General features: G+C 36.3%; 1 protein-coding gene and 2 long non-coding RNA genes across 10 annotated transcripts; 2 read left to right on the top strand and 1 right to left on the bottom strand.

Moving 5' to 3' along the window:
• Positions 1-455: 455 nt before the first annotated feature.
• On the bottom strand, positions 456-25,738 carry tpm2 (tropomyosin 2 (beta)). 8 transcript variants are annotated; one of them, XM_024257795.2, is made up of 9 exons: positions 25,458-25,737; positions 15,513-15,638; positions 12,607-12,740; positions 12,161-12,278; positions 11,992-12,062; positions 9,944-10,019; positions 7,182-7,244; positions 6,097-6,166; positions 456-1,000 (listed from the first exon to the last, which is right to left on the bottom strand). In XM_024257795.2, the coding sequence occupies exons 1-9, from the start codon at positions 25,569-25,571 to the stop codon at positions 918-920; spliced, it is 855 nt and encodes a 284-aa protein (XP_024113563.1). In that variant the 5' UTR covers positions 25,572-25,737; the 3' UTR covers positions 456-917. The 8 variants fall into 8 exon arrangements, with proteins under 8 accessions (XP_024113563.1, XP_024113561.1, XP_024113565.1 ...); XM_024257793.2 differs by lacking the exon at positions 9,944-10,019 and adding an exon at positions 9,043-9,118 and having other exon boundaries at positions 25,458-25,733; XM_024257796.2 differs by lacking the exon at positions 456-1,000 and adding an exon at positions 4,884-5,152 and having other exon boundaries at positions 25,458-25,738.
• Positions 13,934-15,731, top strand: LOC112136184. The gene is made up of 2 exons (XR_002917298.1): positions 13,934-14,073; positions 15,543-15,731. It is a non-coding gene; the product is annotated as an uncharacterized LOC112136184 (long non-coding RNA).
• On the top strand, positions 21,461-22,934 carry LOC118599414. The gene is made up of 2 exons (XR_004948748.1): positions 21,461-22,114; positions 22,795-22,934. It is a non-coding gene; the product is annotated as an uncharacterized LOC118599414 (long non-coding RNA).

The raw sequence follows: 25,738 nt of genomic DNA, 5'->3' as shown, positions 1-25,738 counted from the left end.
CCTTATCTACTTGTGATCAGTGATAAAGTCCCAAAGTCAGTGTGGAAAACTGTCCCACCAAGTTACTAAGACGTCTTTCATCATAATTTGTCAGATAAATATAACTTAAAGCAGCTTAATTTTCTTGTAATACACAACAGGTGTTCTAATCTGTGATAAAATGTTTTGATCAAATCAAATTTAACGCCACTTTCTCCTTAAGAATCCACTAGAATTACATTGATCGTGTTAACGGTTGAAAAGTTACAGTATGTTAAAGATTTTGTATTTAAGCGTCACTGGTGTCAAAGACGTTAAAGAGTTCTTTAAAACATCAGTAAACACGTCTCTCTGTTCGGTGAGGTTCAACATCTACTGCAGTAGCTGTGTCTGAATGACGGTCGCTTTGTCGCACATTAGTCCAAGAGCGTGCTAATGCTGTTAGCCTGTAGGTCCTTAAAGAAAGAGGGAGTGTGTCACTTTAACAGCATTTATTTTTTTAGTCTTTGTTACAGAAACTGTTCTCATGACTTCAATATTCTGGATTTCATCAGTAGAAAGAATGGAACAATATCCACATTTCATGAAGAATTTGTTCAGGTTTGTTTGGTCAACTTCTATCCTAAATCCTCTATTTCCCCAATAGTTTCCTATTTTATTGAACAACAGTCCAAATGGATTGGAGATCAGGAGTCATTGGTGATCTTATGACTTTATGGATGGATAGGCTACAATACTACATTAGCTGTGCAACATCTGCTGGAAGACACTTCAAAAACTCCACCGTCTGTCACAGAGGTGGCCACAGAAGCAGAAGAACTCTGACTGACAGACTGATAAATGCAAGGATGTTTCCTTTAAAAAAACACTTTGGATGCTTTAACTATTTTTTCTTCTGGTTCTCCCTTATCTTTAGGGCTGTTTTCACCTGGTGGTCTCTACAGGTTGTTGAGCTCCAGCAGGGTTTGGTCCAACACCTGATGCATCTCCAGGTTCTCTTCTTTGGCGTGAGCCAAATTCTCTGCAGGTGAAAAAACAAGCGCAGAGTCGGTTCCAGAGACAAAACTTCACGTGGTTCTAGTTATTTCCTACATGACAGAACTGGAACAGGTAGATCAAATACTAACCTATGCAACTCCATGAGTTTGTTGATTTTCCTAAGAACTTTTGATTATAGTAAAAGTTCGCTCTAAAGCAAAGAGGTTATTGTGGTTATCATGTATATTAGGGACAATTCCTGGTACTGCACAGTAATATAATAGTAATGAAACGGCAAATCCAAAACTTCCTTTGCTGTAGTTGGAGTTTTAGGTTGCAGAGTTTTAACCAGCTTATCACTTTTATAATTATTTTGACTTTTTATAGTTGCTATTTAATCTTTACTTTACAAAAAAAACTTTTTTCCCTATAAAAAAACATAATTTAAAGAGTAACCAAACAGGGAAGTTGGAAGCTGACTCCGCCCACAGCCAAAATGTTAAAATCCAGTCAGAGGGGTGGGGCTTAGGGGCAGGACTGTTATCATAACTGGAGCTTCAGGTCATGACGTGGGACTTAAATGTTTGACCAGTCACGAAATCCAAATGTAATGCATCATTTCAACCTGTAGGTGGCAGCACACAGACAGAAGAATTAAACAAGTTTATTTTAATTTGGCAAAAATTTGGCAATGACCAACAGACAGCACTTTTAAAACCCCATTTATAGGGGTCACCAGACAAAGAATGTTGATTTAGGGTTTGGTTACCCTTTAAAAGAAGGAGAACCTGAGGGTGTATTTGGACTAGAAAAGGCCACAGGTCTGGACAGAGTCCTCTTGGTCCGGACTGAGACTTTAACCTTGCGTTTGTTTGTTTTTTTGTTTTTTTTTTAGACATTTCTGTTTTGAGCTAAAGCTTGTTCACAAAACGTGACGTAAGATCTCCTCAGTAGCTGTACGTGTACAGAATGTCTTTAATCGTATCAAAGATCGCATTAGAATTGAACTGTGTACATGGGTCCTGAAAAACTTGATGCGATCGTAACAAACGTTTACATTCGACACACATTCAATCAGAATAAATTAATCCAACATGAGCAGACGGGGCTAAAAAACGGAAACAGCCGTAGAAGAAGAAGTAGTGGGTTCCGTCGTAAACAAACACATTTAACGGCATAGAGAGAAAGGATCTTCTAACTAAGCATGCTGTTATTATTTTTAAGTGACCGCTCTAAAAACCCCCGTAAGTTTGACTAACATGACAAGATTCCTGGAGTGAGGACAGTTGTTTGAACACTGTAGAGACCCAGCAGGTGTGTACATGAGATTTGATTCAATTATGATATGGAAGCTCCAGACACCAAACAGAAGATCTTGAGATTCAAAAAGATTGTGATACATTTGTAACTGAAAATTTACTGATTTTTTTCCTGGCTTCCATGATTGATTATTTCATGTTGCATTGACTACAATGTGAATTCAACTGAACGAGAAGAACAAAATAAGTCCCCATCGGATCCAGACCAAACGGATCGGCAGATGTTCCTGGTGTGACCACGCCATCTTACCTGGAAGAACTCACACTGACATCTTAGCTGTCCTCAGATCTTTGCATCCAGAAGAATAAATCACTACATATGCTGTTTTTTTAACATTTATGGAGCGGTAGTTTGTTAAGTTTTAATGTTTAAAGACACACTTATGAAAATTGTGTTTCTAACATGTTCTTGTAGCATTTTTCTTATGATGATGATAAAGAAAATGAATCTCAAAAGTATTTATTAAAGTCGTTGTAAATCAGCTTGACAAAAAAAATGCTGTTTGTAGAAGATTCTACTTGTGACGTAGAAGCTACAGTCAGCAAGATTCCCATTCTGATCATCCACTTCCAGACAAATAGATCCATGAACGTCTTCGTTTTCCTGTCTGAGCTGGAATCTGGATCAAAACTGTACGTCTGGATAGCTCCAGTAATGCTAGCTCTTTTTGTTGCACTGCTAATGTTAGGCTGGAGGTGTGAGGGGCTGGAAGCTAACAAACTAATCAAGTATTAGCAGCATGTGTCGTTCATTACATTCTACTGTAGTGCAATAAAGATGGTTAATTGCTATAATCACTGTTTGCTTTGAACGTCAAGTGGCAGAAACTCAATCCTGGAAAGCTTTGTCAAAAGAGGACGTGTTCAACTTTGAAGTCGGCCTGCATGAAGTGAATTGTGTCACCATTTTATGAACAAAAGTCACAAGTTTGAGATTAAATTTGTCTAAATTGCAAACAAAATGTAGTTTTAAGAATAAAACTTTATTATTTGCGAATGAAAATATAAATTTTTTGCTTTTTTCAGATACATTATCTTTCATGTCGCTTTTTCTGCATTTTAAACATGCTGATACAAAATACAGAACCCTGCTGTACTTTGTGGCTTTGCTGCTCCTTCTGGGTTCTGCTCAAACGGGCCAGATTGGTTGAAGACGGCAGAATTAGAGTCGAACAGCACAGTTACAAAATCTAAAGTCTGGATTTCCCTCCAAGCGCCGTCGATGCGAGGCAGAGACACCTGATTGGATAGAATCTAGACCAGGGGGTCTGCAACCTGTGGCTCTTTTATCTCTTCATTATGGCTTTTTAGCTTTAATGAAAATTCTAACGATTGATTAATTAAGAAATTAGTAAAGGTTTGTCATTTGTGTTTATATTTTTAACATGTCGAGCAAATAAGCAAACAAAGTTTCATTAATTTAAAAATTCTGTTGAAATGTTCTTAAAAAATTTTATTTTAATTTATAGTTAGTTAAATAAAAGTCTCTGAAAATATTTTTTATTTTGATAAATTACACTAAGGTGGTTAAAGTTTTGAACAAATGTGGTTTAAAATGATTGAAAATTATTTAGTTGTTTTTTGAATAAAAGCTTAGGTTATTCAACATGTTTTTTAAAATAGATTCCACTAAAATGTAGTTTTAGATTAAAAGGACAAAAGTGCACCAAAATCCTAATAATAAATAATATCATGCTTGACTGTTTTGCTTTTTTAATGTAAGTAAAGCTGCTGACCTTTTTTGACACAGGGTGGGTTTTATTTTGAAAGGAACTAGTGTTTCCTGCTGTTGAAAGTAAAATAAGTTACAACTGCTATATATATAGAAACATTCAGACAGTGTTGTAATTTAATTATTGTAATATTTAAAAACTCAATTTATAAATAAATGTTTCTTTGCCAAAAAAGCATAAATATTTCGCATTTTTAAACGATAAAATGGGACTTTGTGGTTCTTGTTGAGTTCTGGTCTGTTAGAAACTAGACTAAATGTCTCTTTTATTGTTAAAGGTTGTAGACCTCTGATCTAGACCAATCAGCATAGACCCTGTTGTCTGCTATTGACTGTTTAGCGTGGCACATACGCTATGCTAAACTGAAACTCATTAACCCAATTTCAAAGATATGGAGAAAGCGAGATGAGACACAACGTATCTGAAAACATTTGTGTTGCAAATGCAAAAATATATTTTTAAAGAAAAAAAAAACGTTTTTGAAAGCAAATATTTAGTATTTAATTTGCAAATTATGAAGTTTTACTCATAAAACTTTCAAAACTGACTTTAGATAAAGCGTGTGCCCTTAGCTTTTGTTTGAATAATTATTCCAAAAACTTGAACAGGTCTGACCTCACAGGCTTCCATAGAAACCTTCAAGGTTTATAAAGATCAGTTTTGGTTTCTCAATTTTTTTTAAATTGAGGATTTTACTTAAAAAAGCAACTTTTGCGTACAGAGGAAATAGGTTTATGCTAACAACACAGAGTTATCTTGGCATAAATAATTCTAAATCTAAATGTACAGTAAAAACAACAAACCCAACATTTTCTAAAGAAACAAATGAAAGACAGAAAGTAAAGAAAAAGAAGATTCTGGAAAGGACAGGAAGTCAGCAGGGTTTTCCATCTTTATTACAGAAACGACAGGCGTAAGGATCGTCAGTTCAAACCAGAAAACATTGCAGGCAGAAGAGTGGAAGCAATGCTTCACCTTTTGGCAAAAAGAACATGTATGTCAGACAGAGAGAACGGTGGGAGGCAGCAGAGGAGAGTGGAGGCGAGCAGGAGGGAAACATCTACAGTGTGGTCATGTCGTTGAGGGCCAAGTCCAGCTCCTCGCTCAGGGCCTTGCCCTTCAGCTTCTGAGCGTACACTTCATCTGGAGGAGCACAGAAAAACATGCAAAGTGGAAAAGACTCCAGGAAAAGGACAGAAAAGCAACAGGAAAGTGTGATTTAAATCCAGACGCTGAGAAACTTGGAAATGTTCCCTCAGAAATGAACAGGACAAAGGTTTAGTGCAAAACTCAGGCTATTTCTGTTCACGTCATTAACTAAACTCGATTTTGCTACATACATTAGTCAGTGGTCATCGTACCTAATTTTTATTTAAAATAATAATAATTCCTCATTTTTTTAACACAAGTTTAGAAAAAATCTAAAATTAACACATGTAAATTTTTATTTTTAAGTTTAATGAATTTAGATTTCTATTTTTCATTTTTAATAATAATAATTTTAATTGCTGCTACCAAAAACAAATAAAAAAGTCAAAATAAAGCAGCGAGTGGCGTCATATGGTCCACAGACGCTACCGCCTCCTTTGACCTGGCCTCATTTTTTGCTTTTTTTTTTCAAAATGGTGGCTTTCAGTTGGTTTTCTCTCCATAGCAGCCTTTTTATTTTTAGGTTGCCTTAAAGAGACGAACAGGTCTATGTCATTTTAAGAAGAATCAGCAGAATTCGCTCTTGGATTTTCCAGGTGATGGAGATATGTTGTTAAACCACACCCACGTTCCTAATATGTTAATACTACTGAAGGTGCAGAACTTCGTGGATCCACTTTCACCCTCTGACTGAGCAAACACATCCATTCATTCGTGGATTGATTGATATGTTATTTACGCTTTTGTTAAAGCAGCTTTTCAATGTTTTCACACAGTCTCCTACCTATCTGTAACTTGTGACATTATATTTTTTATCGGTAGTGTTGATTATCTTCCTCTTTAATTGATGAAGGATTTCTGTCTGTGCTGGAGCTTTGACACAGGCTGCTAAAAGCAGCAGGAATGTGAGTGTAGAAGCTGCAGTGAGTGAGGAATACCTTCCAGATCATCAATGGTCTTTTCCAACTTGGCCACAGATCGTTCTGCAAACTCTGCACGGGTCTCAGCCTGCAGCACCAGGCAGAGAGTTAGTCAAGACAGACTGAACATGATATGGAAAATGATCAGAATTCAAAGCAGTTTCCAGTAAAAACTTTAACGAGATGCGAAAATGATAACTGAGTGATGGCAACATTAGAACCATTTGAGCATAAAAAAGTGAGCAGGTTCTACAGCTAAAACCTTGATGGAACATCATGTTTGGTTCTTAATAAATCCAGTATTTTGTGCTTAAGTAGGCAGAATATGGTTCTTAGCTTAAACGATTGTACTGTTTCATAAAGGATCTGACCAACAATCCTTTAAGACACATGTCAGTCAAGGCCTGGGGGCAAGATCCAGCCCTCCGGGTAATTACATCCGGCCCTTCAGATCCTTTCATTCAGTGACCCAATGCGCTTATTTCTAACTTGTATAATTTTGACAGAATATATTTTTATGGAGAGTAAAATATTAAAAGTTATTTAAAGTTTAAGTTGATTTATTCTGGAATAATATTCCTGACTTTTTATTATTCATAATTATGTTAAAAAGTTAGTTTTAAAGTTTTAAAAATGGGCATTCTTTGAGGTTTTTGGATTATGTTGTCACTTACTAAGATTTTTTAGGATAATTTGGAGCTTAGCTAATATTCCAGCTACATACTAGCGTTTTTTTTTTTTTTTTTTTTAGGCTAATTGGCATTTAGCAAATATTTTAACTAGCTTTCAGCTTCAGCGTTTTCAGCTATCAATTTCAGCATCTTCAGCTATCAGTGCTAGCACCTTTAGCGACCAAATTCAGCTCACAGCATTCACTCTAGCATTATTACAGGTAATGCTATATATCTAGTTCATAATTAACTTAAAAAGTTACTGTTTTAAAGCTTTAAAATTTTTGTTTTAGAGTGCTCAATTAATGTTTATCCTGTTCAGCCCGCGACCTAAGGTGTGTTTTGGATTTTGGCCCCTTGTGTGATGGAGTTTGACACTCCTGCTTTAAGAAATAACAAGGAAAACACAAACAGTCGTGGGAAAAGTCTTACCTCCTTCAATTTTTCAGTGAGAACTTTAATTTCCTCCTCAAATTTGTCCTCCTTTTGGGAATACTGAAATTAAGAGAAAAAAATTGTTAAAATGTATTTATTTTTTCAGTTTTTTTGTTTGTCATAGTTTATTCAAGCATGTTGATTTATACACAGTTATTTGTAACAATCACATCTTAACACAATGAGTACACTATATCTTGCATCCATGTTTGAAAGGTGGCAGGCAGAAGCATTGCTTATTAAAGCCTGCCCCTTAATTAGTTAAAGTTACAATAATCTTTATCAACAGAATCCACAATATACGTAGAATAACAAACATAACATTTATATACACAAATACACACACATACTTTTTTTCATTAAACACAATATTTTGTCTACTATTGCATATGTTCAATGCATGCAGTTTTAAGGTAAATGAGCAAAACAGAAAAGTAAGAGAACATCAAATCTGGAAAAGTGAAGAACATTATTATGAGCATGGAAGGTCACTCATTTAGGCCATGATTGGTTTACAGACATAAAAAGCTGAATTAATAAAACTCAACGTTTATGTTTGTCTTTTTTGCGAAGCTTTTTAGACTAATTCTAGCCACTTTCATCCATGAACCTCCTCTTCGTCTTCCTCTTCTTTCCTGGTATCATCAACATCATCCTCTCCAAACATCTCCATCTGCCTCTCTGCATTTACCTCCAGAACATCTACCATGATCTGTTCCTCTGATGGATTCATTCCTGATCCATCCTGGTCTCTCCCAAAGAGAACCTCAACATCTTCATCTCTGCTGCCTCCAGTTCTGCTTCCTGTCTCTGCATCAACAACATAACTGCTCTTTTGGTCACACATCACACCTGATATCTTCAAAAAAACATTTTCCCAAATGCCCCTCCTCCTCCTCCTTCTTCACCTGTGCTCCCTGTAATCTCACCGTTCTGCTTAACTTCCTCTCATAGACACAGATACTCTCCACCTCTCTAGATGTTCCTCCACCTGCTCCCTGTTCTCACTAGAGATCACAGTGTCATCTACAAACATCATGATCCACAGAGATTCCTGTCTAAACTCATGTCAGTCTGTCCATCACCATGGAAACAAGAAGGGGCTCAGAGTCCCACCTCCACCTTCAACCCCTCAGTCACAGCATCTGAGCTCCCATCCATGTCCTGAACAACTCCAGGATTCTTCTGTCACTTCAGACTTCCTCATAAATCACAGCTCTTCTTTCTAGATCCTGTCATTGAGTTTCTCTACATCTACAAAAACATAAAGCAGCTCCTTATGACTTTCTCTGTTCTTCTCCAGAAACATCCTCATACAAACTATTACACCTGTGGTAAGAGAGAAAAAGGAATATACCGTCCATCAAACTCATTTTGACAGGTGACCTTTGACCCTACACCATCATTCAAACTAATTTGGCAGGTGACAGATGGCTTTTTAAAATTTTGTTTACATTTTATATACATTTTAAAGAAAATGTATAAAAAACATCTGTCAAATTAGTTTGATTGATGGTGTAGGGTCATAGGTCACTTGTCAAATTAGTTTGATGGACAGTATATTCCTATTCTCTCTGTGGTACTCTACACATACTCGTGAACTGACTCTTGATACGTTGAGTTGAACAGGTTAAGATCTCATTTAACAACAGCCACATTCTAGATCGTCCTAAATGTTTGAATTAGAGAATGTTGAGTGTGAAAATCACATTTCCTTTCCCTGCATCTTTATAAACTTTTTGACTCTTTGCTCTCTTGAATTTACCGATTTTTCCTACAGATTATGTTTATACCAAATGTGGACATACAGCAACACACTGTGACTGACAGCGCAGCTCTGTCGCCGCTATCACCGTACCTTCTCTGCCTGGGCTTCCAGAGACTTCAAGTTGTTGGTGACATTTTTCAATTCTTCTTCAAGGTCACCTGATTTACTGAGCAATGCGAGAAAGAGGAAGAGCAGAAGAAGAAAAAGGCAGTAATTTGAAAGGCAGGAAAGTCAAAGGATGTCCAACTCCTTAACACTGTTTGAGAAGTCCCTTAAAATGTTTCACAGAACTGAGAGACATGCAGAGAGGAATCAGGAGTCAGGAGCGTCTGATGGCACCAAGTTCAGTAGAAATATGTTTTTAAGAGAACATGCAGATAGGAGATCATTCATCGAGTTAACATGCATTAATATTGAATTATTGTTAAAATATATAGATTAAAATGTGTTTTTTGTGTGTTTCTTCTAGAAAATAAGAAAAAAAAACATCATGATTAACTCCTAAAAATTATTTTTCTAAGTGCATTTGAACTTTAAACGGTCATAAATTGGGTTTTGAAGATGATTTAAAAGCACAGACCCCAAAAAAATGAATTAATGTTGGTGAAAAGTTAACATGAAAACTTCCCAAATACTGTTTAGCTGATGGAAAAACTCCTTCACTGAATGAGTTCAACTAAATAGTTTTTCATGTGATTCAGCTTTAACAGGCTGGCACAAATCATCTGAGGAGAATTATCTCTCTAGAATGAATAAGATCAAATCTTAAATATTTCCAAAAATTTAAATGTTGAAGTTTGAAAAAAAAAAAGTGAATAAAATCTAGATTCATAACTTTTTGGCTTCTACCTTTCATCAGAGAAAAAATTTAAAGTAAAAAAAATCTTTGAAATAATTATAAAGAATAACGTTTAAGATGCTGACGTTCAGCAGAAACATCAGTCAGAGTCGAGGGGCTGAAGATCAGAGCTGACGCGTGGACGTTCAGTACCTCTTCCTCGCCGCACATCATCAACTTCAAATTCTGGTCCATTAGTCTGAGCTCCTCCTCGAGCTCTCTGCCCCGCCTGAAGGGGTTAGTCCGGGATAGAGGGGAAGGGGGTGGGGGGCAAAAGAAAGAGCACAATTGCCACACAGTGCATTCATGCATTGATGATGAAAACACAGCAGATTTCACACATGCCTCTGTGATTAGTATGCAGGCACATCAAATACACAATCACAGGGCTGAAGTCAACACCTTCTGAGATTGATTATAGTAACTTTGAAAGAAACATTTCTAACCAAGCAAACCGAGGAATAGTTAACGTGATTTTAAGGACAGAAATTTTAAACCTCGTTTCCATTGAGCGCTCCAGTTTGATCTGGTATTTTGAGCGTTTCCACAGTAAAATGGACCCATTAAACAGTTCTCTTGAGGGCCTCTAACTGTTGTAGGTCCACAGAAAAAGGAAACGGGTCAATTTGGGAGCTGCTTTTACCACCCGCTGATCGCCAGAGAGTGATGATGTCATTAGAAAGCGTCAATATAGCGCTAAGCTAGCATTTTCGTTTTCCCCTTTATAATTCTTCTTAGCCACCTGCAGCCTTCTTTCAAACAACATAAAATCCCTGTTATACACGATGTACAAAAAATAAAGCAAGAAAAAGACGAGCTGCTGGATGACCTGCTTTTCTAGTCGTCGCACTACGATGACACGCTAGCGGTCTACACCACAAACGAACCGTGAAAACAAACCATTAGGTGGAAGTGAGGCTTTAAAGAACAGCAGCCGACTGAATAATATTATGAGCATTAGAAATTAGTCATTTTTGTTTGTATTGACTGTTACATGTTTTCTTTCGTTCAGATTAGCAGATTTAAAAAAATTGACACTTCATATTTATCTTACAAATGTCAGATAAAAATAGATGTAATATATATTAGACTGATCCATGTATTTTGATAAGAAAACATCATATCTGCAGCAGTAATGGTTGACAAACGATTACCAATCTTAAAATATAAGGACTTAAAGCTTTATTTCCTGTTGGTTTTTCAAGAAATTAACTATTTTTTTCTTCGTAATCTCATTTCAGATTGTGGTTTTCAATAATATATTTATTTTCATTGTAGACTCCAATGAAAATTGTGTTTCTGGTGTATTTAACATGTTCTTATAGCATTTTTCCTTATGTTGGAGGGTATATATATGAAGAAAATTAAGCTTAAAATTGTATTTCTGAGTATTTCTTTATTCAAATTGTTGTAAATCAGGAGCAGAAGAAAAAAATACTGCTGGAAAAAGCTTGTAGCCGTGACGTAGGACTTTAAATGGTAAGTCACAAGCTTCCTTGCTCGCCATTTTTGTTCAATTCAATTCAATTTTATTTATAAAGCCCAAAATCACAAAGAAAATTAGCCTCATTGGGCTGTGTTGCACTGCTAACATTAGCTGTAAGCTAGCAGGAGAGCAAATAAAGAAGGGATGGATGGGAATCAAGCAGATTATCACTCCGCACCAACGCTCCTGTCTTCAAAGTCAAATTTCTAATGAACTCTTGCCACCCTGCAGAAACTATGTCCTAGAAAGCTACACAGTTTTCTGATTTTGGCTAAAAACTGCATAATTAAAATTAAAAGACCACTCTAAATTATTTGAAAAATAGATGATTAGAGCGACTTTAGCTGCTGATCAATTTTTGTTAACATCATGCTAAATGTACAATGATCAAAAATCCTGCTGTGGATTCAGCTGTTGAGGTCATAAAGAGGTTGGTGTTTCTGGATTAGTTTAGTCAGAACTTTAGTAGATCCTAATCTGTTTGAATAAAGTACTTTATAGATTAAAGAGATAAAAGATAATACATTTAAAAAGCAATTGTTTGTGTGTTAATGAAACAGACTTGATATTTATGTCGCAAAAAAAATCCCATTAGTCCATATGTGAAAGTTTTAAAATTAAGTCAAATATTCTCTGGGAAATAAATTAAGGTTTTATATATTTCTGCTCAACGATAACGGCACAAACATCCAATCCTTCTAGTGTTGCGACTTACGCCTCGGCCACCTCTGCCCTCTCCTCTGAGCGCTCCAGATCTCCCTCCAGAATCACCAGTTTGCGTGCGACCTGCAAACATTCAGCTGCTGCATCACGTTCCAAGCAAGGCGTTACATTGCTTAAAAAAGGAATTAATCCCAATAAATTTCAGTAAATCTCATCCTCACCTCCTCATATTTGCGGTCAGCTTCCTCTGCGATGTGTTTGGCCTCCTTCAGCTGCATCTCCTGGATCTCCATCTTCTCCTCATCTTTTGTTGCTCTGTTTTCTATCACCTTCATCCCTCTGTAAGGAACACGACGACTTTACTGCAGATGGAGGGTCTTTAACTTTATCTTGCAGAGTCGTAGAATACTTTTAAGTAGGTGAAAGTACATCTTTGGGGTTTCATAATGTAATTTCATGAAGTTTTTTGAAGAAAAAGGAACAGACTTTATTTGTAAAAAGATGTGTTTTTAGTAAATCTGAAGTTGGAATAGTTTTGGTGAGAAGCAGTTTTTATTCTAATCAGCTCCTATATTATCTGTCTTTGAGTTTAGCTTATTTGATCTAAAAAAAAGTATCCAAGAAATCCTTCAGAACCCGATAGCGAGCAGAACGGAAGGGACAGCACCTCTCGCTTTCATCAGCAGCTTTTTCCGCCTCCTCCAGCTTCTGCAGAGCGGTGGCCAGTCTCTCCTGGGCTCGGTCCAGCTCCTCCTCTACCAGCTGGATGCGCCTGTTCAGGGACGCCACCTCAGCCTCAGCCTGGACACAAAGACATAGTTTGAAACAAAACCCCAGCACTACACAGAGTGCAGAAACAGAGTCATTCTATACACAAACAGATCATTTGATTGATGTTGATATTTAACATTACATCTAAACTGATGTATTTGGAGCCATGTGATGGACTGGGGCGCTTGTACATCAGTAAGTGACACATCTCCACAACCTGGTGACTCTGAACTGGAATTAACTGTGATACGATATATATCTTCATACGTGTCTCATGATACGATACGTATCGTGAGATATCCCAAGACTGAATCAGAACAACTGTTAAGAGTATATGACTTAGAAAAAAATTAGAAAGAAAATTCTGCCTGAATATTAACGCATCTTTCATTAAAGTAAAATGGTAAAACAATTCAGGTGCATGACTCATAACAAAAAAAAAAAAAAATGCGAAGCTGACTGAACATTTAACTCAAGTTCGTTCTCGCAAGATCTTGTTTGGTTATTTAGTGAATCATTAAATACACATATCTTGTCAGTATTTTAAATCAATACAAGTATCGACAAATGAAATATTGCAATATTTTGCCAAATCCATTTCCCCTACAACCTAAGGGGTTTTACCAAATGATGGAAAAGGACAAATTTTTGGAATAAGAAACTTAACAAGATTGTGAAAATCAGTTTCAAGCAGCATTAGAAATGTGTAAAAATTTGTCTAAAATCAGAATGGTATATTTAAAAAAAAAGCTGTGAAAATGTTACAAAAAATGTACAATAATTTGTATATTTTCTGTAAATTCGCTGAGCTTTAAAGCCATAATAATAATCATTATTATTTTTTAGCATTATTATTATTGGTAGTAGTAATAGTATTATTTATAATAATAATAATAATAATAATTATTATTATTATTATTATATAGCATTATTATTATTGGTAGTAGTAATAGTATTATTTATAATAATAATAATAATAATAATAATAATTATTATTATTATTATTATTATCTACATAGTTAACGAGGCGCGTTTAATTTGACAGGGTCCGGACCAGGTCTCGCGCTCGTTTTGCTTCCGGTTTGCGTTGCCATGGCAGCCCATTGACATTCGTCCTCCTTTTTTCCCCCCTGCGGGACTTTGGCTCGTTTCCTGTCTGTGCGCGGTTTTACCCGCTCCCGGGCCTGCCTCTCCGCGTCCGCCTCCCGCTCCCACATCTCGGCCCGCTCCTCCGCGTCGTACGCGGCCTGCTGCAGCGTCAGGATCTTCCTTCGGACCGCTTCCACGGACATCAACGTCGCCATTTTTACCCCCGAGTCTCCTCACCTTTACGTCGGGAGGAAGGCGTCACGGCGTTTCCAAGGTAACATATTTCAATTTCCCCCGACTGGGATGTCAAATAAACGAGCAGCCAATTAACCAATTAAATATAACGTATTTGCAAAAAGAACTATGCAAGTGTTCAATTGCTTACATTCTATGTGAAAATATTATTTACTGTATTTGTAAAAAAAAAAAAAAAAAAGTTTACAAAAAAGTAGCTAAATTAGCGGGTATTTATCTGGACAGAAGAACCAATTGAAGAGGCTTTTCTCCATTAAAGACTCCTGTTTGATTTAACTAGTAGCTCCTCCAGACTCTGTATTTTGTCCGGGGAGACCCAGACCTGAGCCCCCCTTAGGGAGTCGAAATATAGCTGAAAGATATTATGATTTATAAACTTATAAACAAGATTTAGTTTTTACAACACCATATATAAGTTCCTTTCAAAACAAAATACATCTTCTATCATTATGACTTTGGTGGACCTTCAATTTTTTTCATTTTTTACTATCAAATATAAAAAGATTTTTTTTTTATCTACAAACAGTATTTAAATCCATTAAGATCATGTTGTTCACATATTCTAAACCCCTCTCACAGTAGATTAAACCCTTTACCATCATTAAGCTTGTTTATCTGGCATGTGAAAAGTCTAAACTTAATTAACTGAAAACAAATTATCAAACCAAACCATCAAACCTTTATATCTATTCAACTTGTCAGCATTTTAATTAAGAGCAAAAGAGCCAGAATGGAGGGATAGAGGAACCATAAGAGGCTCTGAAGTAGGGCTGCCACGATTAGTCGACTAATCGACAACTAATTGACTATTAAAATAATCAACGACTAATTTAATTGTTGAATCAGAGTGTAGTAACGTTGAAAGTTATATCAGCATAATGCTAGCTTTTAGAACTATTTTGACATTTATTAAGGTGTTTTGGAGTTTAGCTGTTTCAGCTACATGCTAGCAGTTTTGGCTAGTTCAAGTCTTTTTCATTTTTTTAGGCTAATTTAGAGTTTAGCCAATATTTTAGCTGCATGTTAGCTGTTTTGGCTAACTTGGGCTTTTTTCAGTTTTTCAGGCTAATTTGGCAATTAACAAATATTTTAGCTGGCTCTAAGCTTCAGAGTTTTCAGCTATCACCTTTAGCGATTTCAGCTATCAACTTCAGCGTTTTTAGCTATCAATTTTTAGCATCCTCAGCTATCGTCACTAGCATGTTCAGTGGCCAAATTCAGCTTACAGCATCAACACTAGTATTATCGATGGCAATGCTATATATCTAGTTTTTAGTTAGTTAAAAGCTAATGACGAGTGTTTTACATCCACTTTGTGCATGACCTGATTAAGCGTTTGTGGCAGCTCTACTCTGAAGCCTCCGGTTGCAGACCAGTGTACCAGTGTGTCTTAGATGTCTGGAACTGTGTTGTGTTGCATGTCTCTTCACAATATGGCTTCAACAGCTTCTCACTTACGTCTGTTGCTTTTTTCTCCGCTTGCTCCAGCTTCTCCTGGGCATCCTTCAGAGACTCGGAGTATTTGTCCAGCTCATCTTCAACTCCTTTGAGCTTCTTCTGCAGGCCCAGCAGCTCCTCCTCTAGCTACACCAGTAAAGGGAAATATGTCAGAAAAAAGGAAAGTTTTTATGCACATGCACATAAATATTTATATTAAAAGATATGCATGCAAACACATACGTATACACGTTGTTTGATTGTAGCAGACTATAAAAAAAGATGTAAAAAGGAGATGAGGTAACAATTTATGTTAAATTTACTGGAAAAATAAATAAATAAAATAAATATTTTCCCACTTTTGTGAAAAAGAAAAAAACATCAGAAGTACTTGAAATTACAAGAAATTAGGCTAAATATTGTTTAAAAAATATCTGTAATATAAACATGATCATTTGCAATCAAAGCTAAGTGATGTTGTTTTGACTATTTATTTAAATGTAACGCACAATCAAATTATTTTGAAATAAGTTTTCAAATGATTTAAAATTAAGTATTTTAGACAATTTGGACTGATGGTTTTGTGGCATCTACGAAATAGAGCTGTTACAAAACATGTAAGATTTAACAAAAGTATATATAAAAATCATGACATTTCACACCATAAGAGCAATAACAACTAAAAGAAAAAAGAAAATAAATCTACAAATCCTAACATCTAAACTCTGTTCCCTTGCAGATGGCTGTGTTTCACCATGAACATGAGATGAAATATATTTGATGAAACAAAAATTTAACTTGGTATAGAAACTATTTTTAATCACCCATCTACAAAAGTGACAGAATGACCTTTTTTCCCTGTTTTTTTTTTTGTTTGTTTGTTTTTCTTTGTCATTTAAATGCTGTATCCTGACATTTTCCCCCCTTTTTTCTTTCTTTTTAATGTTTACATATACGTATATGTAGATATGTCTCAATGTTATGTTGTGATTATAGTTGGTATAATTGTTGGCAGCAGAATGGCGGCAGGGAGGGAGGGGTGGTGATTATTGTTTGTCTTGTTTTATGTTATGTGGAAAAGACAATAAATATATAAAATATGAAAATACATTTTACAACAGTGGACAGCCAGCTGTTCCATTAGTCAATACAGGGATTTGCTAGGAGCACCATAGCCTCTAGGGGGCAGCACAAAATTGTAGAAAAAACTCAAATTAGCTTTATGTTTTTTCCATTAAAACCGGTTGTTAATCATTTTTCCTAAAATGAAAACACAATTAATTTTCAGATCATCTCTCTGCAAATTCAAAGATTTACTAAAGTTGCAAATTGAGGTTCATTAATGCAAATTGACAAACAGAAATCCTGACACTAGTGTGAAGACTTCTTTGCAGATGGCTCACACAGATGCAAAACTGAGTCTATGTGTTACTGTTATTTGGCGCAAAATGTATGAATTTTCTGGAGATTAAATGTGATGCTCTGCAGGCAACAGAAACATTAAAAAACACAAAATTTACACGCAAAGCTTTCAAAAATCATTAAGGAAAATTATCACTAAACTGGAGAGATCGGTTCCATTTTTACACCAAACCCTGAACTAATGGATCCATTTTATAGCCTCATCTGAGCTGGAATGTGGCTCTAAACTGTATGTTCTAATGTTGCTCTGGTAATGTTAGGTTGGGGTTGTGAGGGGCTGTAAGCATGTAAACAAATGGATAATGGAAGTGGGGGCAGGCTTACTCAGTGTCAACAGCCCCGCCCACAAGTCAGAGGTGAATTTCTAATGCTGCTCTGCAGAAATTATGTCCTAGAGCACATGTCAAAGTCAAGGCCCGGGGGCCGGATCTGGCCATCCGGGTAATTCTATCCGGCCCTCCAGATCATTTTATTTTATTGTTATTAATGACCCGATGTTATCTTATGCTTATTTCTAGCATGTATAATTTTGACAATGTATTTTTTATGAGGAATAAAATATTGAAAGTTATTTAAGGCTTAAATTGATTTATTCTGGAATAATATTCCTGCGTTTTTATTATTCATAATTATGTTAAAAGGTTAGGGTTTTCAAGTTTTAAAAATTGACATTCTGTTAGCTTTTTGGACCATTTTGTCATTTACTAAGATTGTTAGGCTCTTTTTTTTTTGGTTGAGCTAATATTTCAGCTACATGTTAGCTGTTTTTGGCTAATTTAGGCTTTTTCAGTTTTTTAGGCTGTTTTGAAGTTTAGCTATTTTTTCAGCTACGTGCTAGCTGTTTTGGCTAACCCAAGTTTTTTTTTGTTTTTTAAGCTAATTTGGCATTTGGCTAATACTTTAGCTGGCTATCAGCTTCAGTGATTTCAGATATCAATTTCAGTGTTTTCAGCTATCAGCACTAGCATCTTCAGCAGCCAAATTCAGCTTACAGCATTCACACTAGTATTATTGCAGGTAATGCTATTTATCTAGTTCATAATTATGTTAAAAATGATGGTTTTAAAGTTTTAAAAATGTTGTTTTAGAGTGTCCAATAAATGTTTATCCTGTTTGGCCCGCGACCTAGGGTTAGTTTTGGATTTTTGCCGCTTTTGTGATTGAGTTTGACACTCCTGTCCTAGAGAAGGACATAGTATCATAATTAAAAATATCTCTGTGAAAGCTTTTAAAAAAGATCAAAATATGATCATCACAGTTCCATATTCCTCACACTACACTCTGTCAAAAAGTTTGTTTTTTTAAAGAAAAAGAGATAATTCTGAAACAAGTAATTCTTATCACTCCATCTCCATCAATCAGAAACACATATAAGGTCATCTTGTTCTTTTGTTAGCTTGTGACTCATCTCCAAAGATTGTTCCAGCCTGAGGAACTATAAACAGTCAGTTATAAATGAGAGCGAGCGGCCTGATGACAATGTTCCCAAAACAAATCCCTCAAAAAGGCCTCTCCCAGTCTGCTGCCTTGTAAGGCTGCTCGCTCACACACAGCTTTGCCTTCCTAATCCTTTGGTGACTTCTAAAACAGCAGCTTTCAGCCCCTCTAAAAGCAGCAGCAGTTCAAAGGAACTGGGGGTTTATGGGGGATAACACAGAAATAGACGTGCTGGTAGACGTAATCGTACCAGCATTGTATTGGCTTCACACTGGAATCTCCAGGGGACAATGGTATTTTGAATGCAAGCTATTTATTACCAGACAGCCATCTGAACTGCTCTAAGCAGAGGGCAGATGCACGGGGAAAACCTCTCAGAGTATTTTTAGAAAAAACAAATGTATTTATTGTTATTTGGGTTGTCTTGTGATACCAAGTAGAAAACTAAAAACACGAACTTTAGCAGTCTGTGATGAGCTGGAGGAGCAGTGGTGAAGCTTTCCAGGAGGAACACAATATGTACAACTACAGGCCTTATTAATAATGTACGGTGGCCCTGATGGACAAATCACATCAACAAATCACTCCACGCTCAAGCATTTATAAATTTCACCACAATTAAAAAAGCAGAACACATTTTAAAACAGCATCAGATTTCAGAAACAAACCAAAATTCCAGATACTAAAACAGAAAAAACAAATAAAAAAACATTTCAGAGAACAAAAGGAAATGCTAGAAAAACTAAAAACAATGAAAAACTCCAAGAGGTAGGTACTACGGAGCATCACTGATTGGATGATGATATCCCACCCACCACTCAGAGGAGAATTTCTGCTGAACTGCTGCCGCTCTGCAGAAACTATGTCCAAAAAAACATTGATTTTTGTTTATTTTGCCTAAAAATGAGTTAACCCTAATTAAAACACGACTACAAAGACTTTTACAATACATCGAAAGAAGATCGGAGTGGGACTTCAAGGACAAGACAACTGGACAACAATGGAGGAGGTCTAAGAAGAAATCCACAGAAGATTCCATGTTATCCCTTTGAATCTTTTGGAAAATATTTTGCAGACTGACCTGACCAAGGAGCATTTGTGTAATATAATATAAATATAAATTCAGGACAACAGTCAACCATTAATAACCTGAGCCTGCTGTCATTTTCACAGCCTCTGTGATTTATTCCTTTGATTTCCTTTGATTATTTCAACCATTAAAATAAATCAATACTGATTTACAAAAAATTACAAAGCAAATTGATTCGAACATGACGAAAAATTAACAAGAAACTTGGAAAAAGATAGAATTTTCTTGACTGTGCAATTACTCATAGTCATAAATTGACCTTTTTGCAGAAGTGATTATTAGTTAAAGTCAAGTAGAGTTGGAATTGTTGTATATATATATATACATGTATATACAGGATAAACATTTATCAAACACTCTAAAACTAAATTTTTAAAGCTTTAAAAACGTAACTTTTTAACATTTCTATGAATAAAAACAGTCAGGACTAATATAAAACAATTCCAGAACAAATCAACTTAAACCTTAAATAATTCTCAATATTTTACTTTCCATAAAAATATATTCAGTCAAAACTATACGAGTTAGAAATAAGCACAAGCTAACATTAATGACCATTAATAACAATATAATAAAATGATCTGGAGGGCCGGATCCGGCCCCCGGGCCTTGACTTTGACACGTGTTCTAGAATATTCTGAAGTTACACGTCCACTATCAGTTTATAGATTCATGTTATTGAAAAAGTACTTCAGTTTTGCCGCAAAACTATGTTGCAAACTCACCATCATGTCCACCTCTGGACGGCTTAAAAAAGTGCAAATGTTCTAAAATAGTCTGAGCCTGAATCGGATTAAGAAGCTATATTTGCAAACAAAGCTTTAATAAAATGAACATTACTATATCACTCAGGATCAGGCAGGATTAGATCATTTTTTTAGATAAAAGAATCACATATTACAGCATTGAGCATTTTAAAGTAATCTATGAATGGAAAAAAATTGCTTTTTGGGTCAGAATTTTCTCAAAACTACGATAATTCACCAACCAATCAAAGCCCATATGAGTTTGAGACTTTGATGCTAATCATCAGGAATGAATAAAGTCGTTAAACTAAACCTTTTTCAGAAGTGAAAGGAAGAGAGTGGCAAACCACGCAACACGGAAAGAATCTCCTGGTGTACGTATGGTGCCATGACTGTGAGAGGCAGCATCAGTATGTTGGCTGTCTGACAGCAGCAGTGTAAACAGGTGCTGGGCAGGACAGCTTTGAGGCTCTGCAGAAGCTCCACCGCTATGAGAAATGCCAGGAAGAGAAGAATCGTTGATATTCTGTCGGATTTTATCCTCTCATGGACTCCTGTTTGAAATACGTCTTCGTTGTGTTAAGCTAGCTACGAAAAGTTTACAGAGCCAACAAGGTCATCAATAGACTTCCAGCTGGTTGAAGGTGAAACTCCTCTTTAAGCTGCACGGAGTTCCTGTTGCTTTTAGATTGAAATTCTTTTCAAAATAAAACCAACTTTAAGATATACTGAAAAGTACCCCTTAACCCTTTAACACAGGGGCTCCAGTGTTTATGTTCTTTGATTTACTGTAAGTTTTCAACCGTTAACATGATAATTCCAGCAGATTCTGAAGGAGAAAAGCAGCTAATTCATTTCTGTAATCTTCATATAAAAAAAACCATTAAAAAAATAGATATAGAGTATTACGTGTAATAATGCTAGTGTGAATGCTGTAAGATGCTAGTGACGATAGCTAAAGATGCTGAAACTAATAACTAAAAACACTGAAGCTAATAGCTGAAAATGATTAAGCTAAAAGCTGAAATGGCTGAAGCTGATAGCTAGCTTAAATATTAGCAGAATGCCAAATTGGCCTAAAAAAACTGAAAAAAGCCTAAAATAACCAAAACAGTTAGCATGTTGCTGAAATATTAGCTAAACTCCAAAAAAGCCTAAAAAAAACAGAGAAAAGCCTAAAATAGCCAAAACTGTTAGCATGTAGCCAAAATATTAGCTAAATGCCAAATTAGTCTATAAACTTATAAAATATTTAATATAGCCAAAAAAGCTAGCATAGGGGTAAAATATTAGCTAAACTCCAAATTAGCCAAAAGAAAAAGAAAAAAAGCCTAAATTAGTCAAAACAGCTAACATGTAGCACAGATATAAGCTAAATGCCAAATTAGCCTCAACAATTGGTCAAATGTGAATCATTATTTAACCAAACAATCAGTCGATATTAATAAATAGTCATAGTTCAGACTGCAGACAGGAAGTCATGCTCTATGTGGGTCTCAATCAGAGTTTCTGGGTGGGGCGGCCGCCCAAATGGGTCATAGTTTGGGGACCCCTGGTTTATAGTGAGGAAGGAAAGTATAATAAAAGCTCAAAAAGTAGAATTTTCATGGTATGCTAAGCTCATGCAATGCCCCAGTGGTTTAAGACCTTCACTAGTGATGAACTGCAACTAATAATAAAAAAGAATTAAAAAAAAAAAAAAAAAACAAAACGGGATTATTTGTAATAGGAAAAACACAGACCATAAATTTCAGTGGCATATTTTTTCTCCCTTCTGCCTCTACAGAAGGAAAGAATGACTGATCTACTAATAGATCAAAGACACAAAGACAAAGTGATGCAAACTTTTGGTGAGACATAAAGAAGAGTCCTGCCCTCCACTGCTAATGAAAGTCACAGTTGTCTTTCTCTGCTGCTTTCCTTCAGCTGTGAGTAGAAGCCTGCACTACTCGCCTGCAGCTGCTTTGTTTGTAACAGGCTGATTAAAAGCAAGTTTTCTGGATCTGCAGTTGTTGTCATCTGGAATAGATGTGATTCCAACCATTTCAGTATTTAAAGGACAAATTTTAAACCCTATTTGTATCATATTTGATACATGCACTTCTGAGACCCCTAACTCAGCATGATAAAAAAAAACTTGCCTCAAAAACCCCATTGGATCGGTTCATGTTTTCTGCCCTGTAGTTCATCATTGTTCCACTAGGGGCAGTAGAAGGGTTTTTACTGCTCATTTCAAAATGGCTGCCTCCATGAAAACTATTAGACTTTTAGCTAATTTTAGGAACTTTTTAGCAAGAATAGCTCATCTGTTGTTATTCTTGTTTTAATTATTATATGTTGAATTGAAAAAATGCAACATTTGCTGATAATTGATTCTTTTTTGAGACAGTGGGCTTTTTTACTAATGTAAATATTTTTGCATATCAAACTTGATTTGACTCTCAGCATTAAGTGGTTGGATTGGGGGATTATGACCACCAAATGGTTCCCGAGTGCAGCTGTGTCTGTAGCTTCCCCAGGGGATGGGTCAAACATGGAGAACAAATTTCAGCTAATAGGATTTTAACTTTAATCTGTTTCAATGCTCTCCCTCATCGGTGGCATTCAGTCAATCATAACATGGAAACACGATTCAGCTCATCAGCAGCAAGAAGGAGACGGAGGGCCGGAAAACAAAACATCTGAATGTCTTGGATATATTATTGTAATTGTGTATTGACTTTGATAAATAAAGCTTAAGTATGAACATTTACGTTTGCATTTATTGAATTCAAACCTATTCAGATGTTTAACGCCTTCGTGGCTGAATTTATTTCCAATCATATCAAAAATATTCTTCAGGGTTTCTCTGTTGGAGGTGAATTTAACAGTTCTGGATGAAATGGTACACTGAAAATATGGCGTGAAGGGGTTAAAGTTGTTTATTCTACACCCCAAAGACACAAATATCTGTTTTCTGGTGCAGTAATTCTATTTTTTTTTTATAAACATGGTCCACCAAACCTCACCTTTACACTGAGGTCGGCCATTACAGTTAAACAGCCCAAAACAAAGACAGTTCATGCTGTGTCTCAATTTTGATTTCCTCCATTTATGACTACATATTGTGTTGTGTTCGTAAAAATTGTTATTCATCCACATCATGTTGTCTCAGGATGATTTGGAGCCACTCAACCTTTAAGAAGAAGCTTCACATCTGAGTAGCTTCTTTAGTTCTTCCTCAGAACAGAACACATACAGAGTGAGAAGCTTCTCAGAAGACATGTTTTCTATGAACAGTTGAGGTCCAGTTTCTCTGAAGAACAGACCTCACGTACAGCACTGTGTTCACTCGGGTAATAGTTTAATACAGCATGCCACAACTGGAGGATAAAACTGCCAAAATGATCTATGATGAACGATGTATTCAGCAGAAATGGATTCATAGAGTCAGAATCATTTAGTCATTTTCTGTTTTCCTATACACTCTCAACACTTTATTGTCCAATCAAATCACACTGATTGGTGAAACAAAGAGAAACCAAAGGTAAACATCCCCACCATAGACTTATAAACACTAGATCAGTAACTTCCTACACCACCATAGACATATATTATCACTGGACGAGGTGGGGTGTGACGCCACCATAAACCATAAAAACAATGGACAGTTCAACCCCTCATGTTCCAAACAGGAAGTGGCTCCAAGAAGCCAAAATCCCATAGACTTCTATAGAGAAATAAACAGCTACTACTCAGTCATTTTATCTGTCAGAATAATCATTCTTGTTCCGATACATCTTCTTCTGATCCTAAATTATTCAAGTTATAAACTGACCATTCAGATGCCCCTTAAAAAAATAGGATTAGCAAGAAGCTGCTGAGAATAATGTATCAGATCAAGAATGGTTATTCTATGACTGAGTAATAACTGTATTTCTTAACAAAAGTCTTTGGGATTTTAACTTCTTAGAGCCGAAGGTTCTTCCTGTTTGGAACACAAGGGGGCAGAGGTCCCACTGTCCAGTGATTATACAGTCTATGAATGGGCATTGACTTGACTAGAGTTGACTCCGCCCAGCTCAACATTCTGACAAAAGGCAAAAGCTTTGATGAGTCCGTCCACTTGCTGAAACCACCACTAATAACAGAAAATTTAACTGTCATGATTTAAATTCAACACAACAAACATCAAATGCAATTTTGAAATCACCCTGTTTAAGTATAAACTTAAATTTGGACTTTTTAACATGGGAGTTGATGTGAACTTGATCTCTTTTGAAACCTCCCCCCAGTGGTCATTTAAGGAACTGCAGCAGTTTGAACTTCCTGGTTGATTGTAAATCCAAGAATGACGGAGGTGGGACTTCAGCCCACAAACACACCCACATAGAAACAGAAACATCCAATAATGATTGATAAAATCCTTCAAGAAAAAATGCCTTTCCAGATCCATTGGATTTATTTACTGAATTCTGAATTTTCTGCTAGAGGGACTCATTTGTGTCCACATGCTCCATTATTAGAAGATTGAACCAAAACTTTTCATGCAATCTATTAGTCACGTACAGGTCAATAACATGATTTGAATTCATCTACTTAACTCTCTTAGATCTCAGTCATTATTTTCACCATGATCCAGCATTAAAGTCCTTCTAGGATCCCAGCAGGCTCTGTCTCAGCCATGTAAACTGGAGCTGCAGCCAAAAATGTGCTTCTCTCATTCTGAGATCACAGTTTATCTTGTCAAATTCCAGCTAGAGCACCACGGCAGAAATATCTCAGCAGGAATCTGGTCTGATCTTGTGCATAAAACTCCAACAAGACCCCGATATCTGCAGTGAGGACAGGCCATTTATGGCAGGTTCTGCAGAGCTCTCTGGATTTGTTCTCAGTCCATAAAACAACTATAAAGAGTAATATGTTGCTTTGATTTCTGAGCAGGAATATTTTCACTAAACGATTTTTGATCACAAAATGAGTTAATTTAAGATCCTCCATGAAGTCTTTATTAAATTACAAGCAGATTCATGAGGTGAATTTCACACTTTCCATTTCAATCATAGAAGTTTATGAGGATTTATGTTTTAAATGTGTCCAGTATGAAGTAAATATTAATAATAGTTTTGGAAACTCTATTATAAAGAAGAGTGAGTGTTAACAATAATGACTAAACCTGAATATCATCATGCAGGAACAAAAGCACAGCTTGATTAACTTATAATAAAGTTTGAACGTTTGTGATGTAAGACAGAACCTCTATAGGAGGTGGTTCTGGTTCTGATCGGGTACCTGCTTGCACTTGTCCTCTGCTCCCTTCTTGTCCACCTCCGCCTGCTCCGCGCGGTCGATGGCGTTCTCCTTATCCAGCTTCAGCATCTGCATCTTCTTCTTGATGGCCTCCATGGTTCCTCGTGGGCTCTCTCAGCAGCTCTAGCAGCGGGTTCTGTGCGGGTCTCGTTCTGTGGGGGAGCAGACCGTCTTGCGCTGTGGACTGGACTGGACCGCACGGCTCCGCAGGCGCTCGTGGACAGGACAGGAATAAAGGGAGCAGCTGCAGGAGCGCGCGCCTC

The sequence above is a fragment of the Oryzias melastigma genome, linkage group LG12, assembly GCF_002922805.2.
Source record: "Oryzias melastigma strain HK-1 linkage group LG12, ASM292280v2, whole genome shotgun sequence".
NCBI lineage: Eukaryota > Metazoa > Chordata > Actinopteri > Beloniformes > Adrianichthyidae > Oryzias > Oryzias melastigma.
Note: the sequence above shows the minus strand (reverse complement) of the source record. Positions and strands in the feature narration are given on the sequence as shown.

What these genes read in the sequence shown, in the direction of transcription:
- tpm2 (XM_024257796.2), bottom strand. Translation starts at nt 25,571, where the DNA reads ATGGAGGCCATCAAGAAGAAGATGCAGATGCTGAAGCTGGATAAGGAG. An exon ending in GCTGCTGATGAAAGCGAGAG is followed by an intron (nt 12,279 to 12,606) that starts GTGCTGTCCCTT and finishes TGTTCCTTACAG; the next exon opens with AGGGATGAAGGTGATAGAAA. An exon ending in AGGGCAGAGGTGGCCGAGGC is followed by an intron (nt 10,020 to 11,991) that starts GTAAGTCGCAAC and finishes TAACCCCTTCAG; the next exon opens with GCGGGGCAGAGAGCTCGAGG.